The sequence below is a fragment of the Lonchura striata genome, chromosome 17 (genome assembly GCF_050655825.1).
Source record: "Lonchura striata isolate lonStrDom1 chromosome 17, ASM5065582v1, whole genome shotgun sequence".
In the NCBI taxonomy this organism is placed as follows: domain Eukaryota; kingdom Metazoa; phylum Chordata; class Aves; order Passeriformes; family Estrildidae; genus Lonchura; species Lonchura striata.
Genome location: NC_140719.1, coordinates 13,828,213 through 13,837,500, shown reverse-complemented (window position 1 = coordinate 13,837,500; position 9,288 = coordinate 13,828,213). Strand labels below are relative to the sequence as shown.

At 43.3% G+C, this 9,288-nt stretch overlaps 1 protein-coding gene across 12 annotated transcripts in view; it reads left to right on the top strand.

Moving 5' to 3' along the window:
- The window catches only part of MAPKAP1 (MAPK associated protein 1), an 80,129-nt gene that overhangs the window by 24,472 nt on the left and 46,369 nt on the right, over positions 1–9,288 (top strand). For 9 of the 12 annotated variants that reach the window (XM_085556411.1, XM_021543727.3, XM_021543721.3 and 6 more), the window contains one exon: positions 8,134–8,306. In XM_085556411.1, coding sequence (XP_085412537.1) covers positions 8,134–8,306 — 173 coding nt within the window. The remainder of the gene's footprint in view (positions 1–8,133; positions 8,307–9,288) is intronic. The other 3 variants (XM_085556413.1, XM_085556412.1, XM_085556410.1) reach the window with 1 other exon arrangement.

Genomic DNA, 9,288 nt, shown 5'->3' with positions numbered 1-9,288 from the left:
GGCTGAATCATATTGCGTTTTATTCTATCTAATTGATTTTTAGCAATTTAGTAGTGTCATTATCTTTCCCTTAATTACAGATCAAATCAAATAAAAAACGTATTCACAAGTTGAGGTTCTTAACAGCCAAAGAAATATGGAAATGTTTTATTAGAAGATGTTTCCAATTGCTGCTGTTTGCAGAAGAGTTGGATGTGTCCATTTAACAGACATGCTTGTTGGGAGAAACATTCCTGAGGGAGAGAATTTGGGTTTTTTTAATTTCTCATAGGACACTCTTTTAGACTATGCCTTTACTTTGACCCTAGTAGTTGAAAAATCATTTTAAAGCATTGATGGTTAATTATGGAAAAAGGGCTCACTTATGTGTCTGTTTAAGCACCATGAAATCACTAATCAAAGAGTTCTTGTTTTGTAGTTAAACATTAAATGTAAGTGAAGTGGTAATTGGTTTGTTCTTGATTCCAGTATAAATTTATATTTCATTTTTTTTTTTTCAATTTATTTAATATTTCCCATTCAGAATTTGTAAAGGAAATATAATGGTCAGTTTTTTTCCATGTAAATTCTTTTGTTTCCCTATCTGAACCAAAGAGGAAGAAAATTCTCACTATATTCTCAATACTAGTAGAGCTTCCTTGATTTACTAATAAGAGCAGTTTCTCAGGTCTTTGTGGAGATTGAATTTATGAATTTATCATACTTCAGGCTGCTATGGACCTAAATCCTGGGGGAAAAAACGTTGAAAACACTTTATGTCAGAAAGTGTCCTGCATCAAAGTTGCTTGAACAGCCCATCAGGGCATTTTCACATATTTTAAGGGCAAAAGCTTCTGGAGGTTAAAGTCTTTAATGCTTCTTTTAGAGGTGCCCCCGAGTGCCACGTGGCTGTTGGGGTGGTGGAGGGGAGAGCCCTCCTGAAACTGGTTTGTGTGATGGAGGCACTGGTGTGCCAGCACCTGCTGCCAGGAGGGAGGGGGTGCAGTGGAAAAGTGTCAGTGGGACACTGTATTTGTTATTTATTGTTCATTATTTATCACTCCTGGGCTCCTTCCCAGTGCCAGGGGACCTGCCCTGGCACGCAGGGCTCCGTGGCACCCCAGTCCCAGGGTGCAAATTCCTTCCAGAGTGCAAGGAAATTTGGCTTTAAGGGGGTAGTCTAAGGACTGATGCTGGGAAAGAAATCACCGGTGGAGGAAATCAAATCCCATCTCTGTGAGCTGCCTGACTCCACATCACATTCTGTCTCTCTGATGGCTTTTAAATTGAGGGGCAAAAAGCTGTTGTGATAGTGTCACTAAACACTGCAGAACAAATTTCCATATAAAACCCTTTCTAGGTAGGAAATTCCAGTTAATAATAGTTTGGAGGAAAACCTATAGTAAAACTTGAGCATATTAACTATTAAGAGTTTAATTTGAGCTCTGGGGGAAATGATGTATTGAGGTAGGTACAGTAAAACTGATGAGATTGCAGGCAGGTTTTACAGATGATTTTCTCTTTCTTTTAAGAATAATTGAGTCATTTTAATGATAAGCCTTGCTTGGCTTCTTTGAATGGTCTGCATGTAATTAGTTGTAGCTTCAACTTTGAAATGTTTTGACAGAAAATGTATCATTTAGCGGGTGCATTTTTTCCAGCATCTGCCTTTAATATTTGTTCATTCTCTGCAACGCGCAACTTTGCTCCTTCGGGTCGGAGCCCGGGCACGGCTGCGTTGCTTTGTTGCCTCGGCTGTTTCCTGCAGGATGGGGCAGAATGATGCACAGAGCTCGTTCTGCAGGCAGCTGGAGCCCGTTGCAGCTGAGCGCAGCACCTGCGGTGCCGCGCAGCCCGGGCTGGCACTGCGCTGCCCGCCGCAGCCGCAGCCGTGCCAGGGAGCGAGCGCGCCTGGCTCGCGCTAATTAGAGGGATGATTTGTGAAACGCTGCCTATTTATTTAATTAATCACCGCCACCAAGCTATAAAACCCGTATTTTAAAAATCCCTGTTAGTTTGCCATGTGGTTAATAGATTGTGGCACATTAAAAAGTGACACGGTGATGTATTAAAAATGTTCCACCTAAGGTTGGCTGATGTCCTCGAGGAACTTGAGCTGTCTGCTTTGTGCAGCAGAAGCAGAGGATTAGAGGCTGATCTGTTCAAGGATTGAATATTTCTGAAAACATTTATCTTTTTTGGAGCATCTGTTCATTAAAATAGATCGTGGTATGTTCCTTAACGCACAAATAATGTTTATGGTGTAGTTTTAATTATAAGTTTTGGTTGCATTTTGTTATTGCAAACAATAACTCTATTCCTCAGTATTAAATTGTAATGTTTATTACTAACTAAAATATATATAATTCTTCTAAAGAGGCCGTTCCTTCTCCTCACTAGAAGGAATTTGAGGATGGTTTGGGGTAATGAATGCATTTCTGCTGCAGCTGGAGCAACAGCACTTGGATCAATCTAAACGTGTGTTTTTGTCCCTCCTAGAGCTGTGGGAGCTGAGCAGCCCAGGGCTGCAGGGCAGGCTGGGCTGGTGCCACACGGCTGGGGGGACATCCCACCCTCTGTGTTGGCTTGGGCATGCAGAGAGGGAGCAAAATGCCAAGGAGTGTGGCAGGGGAGGGATGGTCAGGGCCATTTGTCCTAAATCTGACACCTACGTGGGCATAAACACAACCTGGGCTGTAACAGGGATCTTCTGGGACTTCTCCCTTCCTCCATGTAGCATTTGTCAGTATTAAGAATTCATATTAATAGCACTCCAAGTAAAGCAGATTTCAATTCATAGAGAGTTGTATAAATGAACGTGTGTTACTATAACTGAAACGTGCTGTTACCAGCACTATGTGTCTTATTCTTTGCTCAGGACCTAGATAATTTTATTAATTGTGGGAGTGAATGCCAAGCAAGAGCAGCGATTTGGGTGCTTGGTTGTGTGGTTATTTCTGTAAATCCTGGTTTTGAGGCTCGTGTAAAGATGTGTTCAGGTGGAAGGAAAGTGTCCAGCTCGGAGGTGCTGCTTCTCAGCTGTGTGTTGTGTAATTAACTGGTACATGAGGAGGGGGCTGGAATAAAACATGAGCATGTTAATGCAGCCTGGAGCAGGGGTTGTAGTGATCATTGCCATGCAGAGGACGCATTGCTCAGAGCTGCTGCTGCCTCTGCAGCCTGCGAAACATCTGGACCTTTAATTGACAAATCGCATGGTGCCGTGCAGAGCAGGCATGCTAAGTGAAGTCAACAATTTAGAATAAAAAATAATAGTGTGTTATTTACCTTGGAGTTAAATATTCATACTTTGTTATGCTTTGGATAACAGGAAATTACCGGGTTAAATTTTTATGAATAGTGACAGTGTGAATAAGATAAATTAAGTATTTAATGATGTTAATGGAGTTTTACATTGTGATCTGCTAACTCTGCAGCACAGGCTGGGGTGATGCAGAGGAGAATCCTCCCCTCATAAGGGAGCAGCTTTGAGGCTTCACTGAGAAGCTGCAGGGCTGACAGTGTGCTGGGTTCTCTCTGGGGTGTCCTCCACCTGTGGTTTAGGAGTAACAGGAGGAACCCAGTGCCCAAAGTTATGAAAAACCCCAATGCTGGTGTAACCACCTGATGACACAAACACCATTCCTTTTTTTGCCATGGTAGGGAATCGTGTGGTGGGCTGGAGAAGGAAAGAAAAAAGAAAAATATGGTCCCTTATATTGCCATAAACATCTGTGCTGTGATCTGTTAGAAATTTTTGTGTGTTGTAAATACTGGGTTGTTATTATTATTATATTTCCACATTTCCCCTTCAAGTATTTTCTGTGTGTCAATTAAATACATAAGCAAGTAAGTTATGTTGTGGAGGTGATTGCTGGATCACAGAGTGTAGTCAACACCCTGTCACCCAAACCAAAAAACATTTAACTGAGTTTAAAAGTGAGAAGACATTTTGCATTTGGGAATGGAATAGCATTTGTTTCCATTTTGTGCAGTGTTTAGCGTTGTTTGCTGGGAGGTGAGTCAATGACTTGAATTAATTATAATTACTGAAGAGACATACACTGATTGAGCAAATAAAGTAGTAAGCTCATTCGTGCCAAGGCCATCTAATTAAATGCTAACTTTGGGTAAGCTAGATGTGCATGAAAGATTAATTTTAAGAGGTTTTTATGACTCCCACTAAATAATGATTCAGTAAAATCTTTGCATTATATCATTAGAACATCTAATCTTAAAATGATATAACATTTAGTCACAGAACTCCATTGTGCAGGAAGAGGCAGTAAATTGTCAGTGTTGAAAATCAATCACTTTTCTCTTGGAAATGTTTATGGACTTGGTTTTAATTTTGTGCCGTGGTGTGCGGTGAAGCAGAGCAGGAGTGAGAAGGACAGGCTGTGCCCGACTGCCACAGCTCCCCGTTCTGCAGTGCTGCAGCAGCTTTTGGGGTGAGCTGTGCTGGGCTGGAGGAGCTGTCCCTGGGCCAGGAGTCAGGGCAAGTGTCAGTGACTGCTGAACGTGCACCCCATCTGCTGTTGGAGGGAAGGGTGCCTTCCCTCATGGAATAACATTTGATTTTAAATCTTAGAAAGACATCTTATGTTGGAAGAACTGATAGATTTTAATTTTTTTTTTTTTTTTTGTAATTTGACATACTGTAGGAGAACACCAGGGAACCTTAAAAGAATCCATCAATAAAAATACTAGGAAAGTTTTCTATGATTTATTGTACATTTTCAGTGTATCCAGTTACTCCTCACTTTCTTAAAGGATTGGTGGGATATAACATTTCTAACAATAAAAGCTTAATGGAATCAGATTTGTGATTTCCTAGAAAATTAACGAGATATTTTGTCAATTTTATTCCAGACTTCATTTGTCAGAATATACAGTGTCCAGTGACAAGCTAAAAGAATTTTTTGACAAATTAACTGTGCCACAGGTGACAGATCAGGAAAATGTTAATTTAACAGCCCCTTTATGCTTCCCAGATTTATTGGAGGCTATTAAGGAAACTCCAAATGGTAAGGCCCCTGGCCCTGAATAGATTTTCCATTGAATTTTATACAGGATCTATTAATAAAGTTTGATGCTGCCTCTTTGAATATTAGTAATTGTCCTTTATCTTCTGGGTTTCTTCAGCATTTCCACTTGGAGCACAGTTTTGAGCTGGGGGCCAGAGGTGATTGTGGTTCCAGGGGTGCCTGTGTTTTTGGGGTTCCCTGGAGGGTTTGGGGTTCACTGGAGGGACCAGCGGGGCCGGGCTGGTCCCCGTGCCCGGTGCCACCAGGGCCAGCCTGGCCCCGTGGGCTCCAAACAGATCAGTAATCCATCTCTTGGGGACCTCCTGCACAATTAACTGTTACCCTGATTTTTAAAAGTGTTTTCTTTTATAGTTGTTTTGAATGTCTTAGAGTTCTCATAAAACTTCTTCAGCCTTCTGATGTTTACATGTTTCTACTGGAGTTCTCACGCACTGTTTTTAATTGTTTTGCATTCTTCTTTGTGGGAGGAGAGAATTGATGGACTGTTGGTTTGCCCAGTGTGGCTGGAGAGGTGGTAATTCCATCCTCCAATCCATGGGCACCTCTGGAATTCTATAAATATCAGGTGCTCAAATGAAACGTTCTCTTTTTGGCCTTTGAACTTGCCACGTGTCTGTGCCCTTACTTCGTGTCCAATAGTGACAATTAACACTCTGCAGGGTGGGCTGAGGGCATGGATTCCCTCAGACAGGGACCTGATGGCTTGGATTGTTCATGTGGTTCTGAACAAAACCACCAATTTGCAATAAGCACAGTGGAGGTTTCCTCCAGACCCCCTTGGTGTGGGACTGATCCCTGAGCCCTGACACACCACAGGTTTGTACAAACATTTCCTCCCCAGTGTGACAATGGATGTTCTCATTACTGCTAGAAAATCTAATTGGCTTATTTCAGCCTCCCTAATACCTCATGGCCATCAGCTTTACAGACCTCTAATTAATAAAACTATTTCTCTGACTTTTTAAAAGATCTTGAGTATAACGGCAGTGCTTTGAGCCATTTCCCAGTCCTGCTGTTGTTGGGATTGCTCCCCTGGCTCACAGAGCAGTTGGACTCCTCATAGGTGCGTGGGTTTTACCTGGTTTAAGTTACCTGTCATTTTGCTGTTCACACTGAGTGTTTGTGAGCAGAGCAGGATAGCTGTGGTGGAGGGACAAGAAAGATAGTAAAAATAGGCTGGAGGAGGCAGAGGAGATTTAGAGATGGGGAGAACTGAGACAGGTTTAGTTAAAAACCAGCAAACTCCAGGTCAGCCCAGTGTGGGGCAGGCAGAGCCATGCTGCGAGAGGAGCCCCAGGAGTGTCACTGCCAGGCTGGGACAGCTGGAGCCCAGGGCCCCTGGGCAGGATGATTTTATCATTCCTGGGTTTGGGGCTGTGAGTTCACAGCGTTCCTGCAGTGGCTGATGGATAACCTGGTCTCCTGGGGTGTCAGTCCCAGCTCCTGGCTCGTTTGTCCCTTCCCTGGCTGGGTGTATCAATTGTAACCTTGGCATCGACTCCCACATCTGGGTGTCCATTTTTCTTGGCTTTTCCATTAGCAGGACCCAGCATTACTTACGATTCTGCCCTCCTTGGATTTATATATGTAACTGCCTTGGCGTGCCAAGGAGCCACATTAATTTCCTGGTAGCTGCTGTTTGCTCCTTCTCTTGCCAAACTGCCTCAGCTCGGGGCAGGACCGGCGCTCTGGGCTCCCGTGCCCCTGGGTGTCTGCCCCTGGGCACACACAGCTGATTCCTTACCTGCTACCAGCTCATTTCCCTTCCAGAATAAGTCGTGGAAGTAGAAAAGCAAGAGAGATGGACAGACAGGAACCCACCCTGGTGTTTTTTACCAGCTGTAGCTCTGCTGTGCTCGTGAACTCGTGAGGTTGTGGGTGGTGTCCCGGACGGTCCCGGGCACATGACTCAACCAAAGGTGTTCAGGTTTATCCAAGAAAATGAAGGAGTGTCCCATGTTCTGTTGCAAACCTAATCCTTCCTTTAAATGAGCCAAACCGGTTTCTTCTTACCCTAAAAATATGTGAAGAGGAGGTATCTGTTCTATAAAAATGCTTTCTTAAAACATAAATGTATTATGTTGGGATGGATTTTAATAATACCTTTAGCTATGCCAGTATGAATAACTTTAGTCTTTAAATTCCTATTACTTCTCTAATTTATAATCACACTGAAGGATCAAATGGTTTTTAACAATATATTGAAATTAGCACATGGCATTTAACTCCCTGTTTTATGCTCTCATTATAGATTTATAGCATTGAATCCTTTTATTCTGTTACTTAGAATTCCAAGTGATTAATTCAAGAAGCCCTTTCTCTTCTCAAGGCCCTTGTAGTATGGAGAGAGATGGAGATACTTGGAGTGCTTTGGAAGAGGGGATCAGGATGTGCAATCTTTTGTTTGTTTAGAAGATTTCTGGGTGAAAGCTGCAGTCCTACCAGCAGTGGATTAAACATTCTTTTCTTGCAATGAAAACTTTGTAGATCTGTGTTGCTGTGTGCTCCGTGGTTTTTTTAATTGTCAATCTCCAGGGCACCAAATGGGTTCTTTTCGTGCAGTAAGTTCCAGCAAACCCCAATGTTAGTTGATTCTTCTTGGTGTCCTCGAGCAGAGCACATCAGGCTCAGCTGCATGTGTGGTTTTCTCTGCTCTTGGCAGAGAAAGGCCAAGCCTTGGTGCATGGGTGTCTGTGCTCCCTCCAGGGGCTGGGGCTCCTCAGGTGCTGGGGAAGAGCTTCTCTTCTGCAAAGCTGCAGAAACAAGGGCAGTGTTCTTCAGAAATCTTAGCCTGGTTTGTTGGGTCCCTCTCCCTCCCCATCCCGCACATAATTCCATTTTTTTGGATTCTGCAGGAAGATGGGATCCTGCAGCAAAGTTCAGGCTCTTTATGGAAATCTGTGAAATCATGTCCAGATATTTCATGTCCTTCTTGCAGATAAACAGCAGGGAAATAATTGGAATTTAAATGTTCAATCTTCTTCCAATTTTAAGCCATGGCAGCATATTTTACTTTTCCTGCTGAGCCGAATTCCATCCGCCCAGATTCTGTATAAACCCTGTCACATGTTTTTATAGATCCTGATGAAATGTGTTTCCTCAACAGGGCCATGTTGGTACAACGGCAACCAAAAAAATCGATGTCTACCTCCCACTGCACACAAGCCAGGACAAGCTGCAGCCCATGACCGTGGTGACCATCGCCAATGCCAAGGTGCACGACCTGATCGGGCTCATCTGCTGGCAATATACAAGTGAGGGCCGGGAACCCAAGCTGAAGTAATGCTCTTTCTTTACTACCTCCTGACCTCTAAATTTCTCCTCTGCAGCCTTTTTGCATACTGAAATGGAGTTCTGTGTCAGTGTTTGGAAGTATAAATCCCAGCACCTTCACATTTGTCAGTGCTCCCCTCCGAGCAGCACACGTGCACCTCCAGCCGTTTCTCTCTCAATTAACTGCTGTGTGCTGGGAAGTGATCAACAGCAAGGCTTGGATCTGTAAATGAATCATCATTTCAAAACTATGTAAAAAAAATGCTAACTTCATCACTTTTGGTGTCACAGAGGCATTCGTTATTTCATGTCCCATCTATTTTTTGCTGATGTCCTTAATGGTTGAGATCACAAGATGTCAGATAAAGCCCAGAGCTGCTCTAAGTCCCTTTGCTATGCTGGAGCACTGGTGGTGGTTGGTAAGAGCTGTTCCCCTTTCCTGGCAGATGACAGGACAAACCTGTTCTTCAGAACAGCTCACCTGAGCAGCTTTCATTTTAGAACAGTTGTGTAAAGTACTTCTGGTTTTGCTGGGCCGTAGAATTTACAGAGTTGTCAGTGGCAGTTACTGGCAGAGATGCCCCTGGTGCGAAGGAGGTTGATAGTTTTGTTTGGGTTTTTTCTATATGAGCCAAATTTAACTTTTTTATTTTTGATTGATCCTGGAATACTGAATGAATAGGGTGGGTTTTTTTTGATCCTGAATTTTGCAGCTCACTCTTTCAGCATTTTTCAGGAGCCCTGCAGGGCTCAGCAGTCTTAGCTGCTGTTGGAGCAGAGCTGTGGGGGGAATGGGAGTGAGGTCTTGGCCTCCCCTGTTTGGATTTGCTGATTTCTGTTCCATGGACAGGGCACACAGGAAAGCAGCCCCTCTTGGAAACAGTTCCATGGATGTTCTTTCTTTGGGTGTAGGTTTTCCCTTAGCTCTTCTCAACAGACATATGAAATGTTTCTGGGGTTAAACACTTGGCTTTAATTTGTCCTTTTC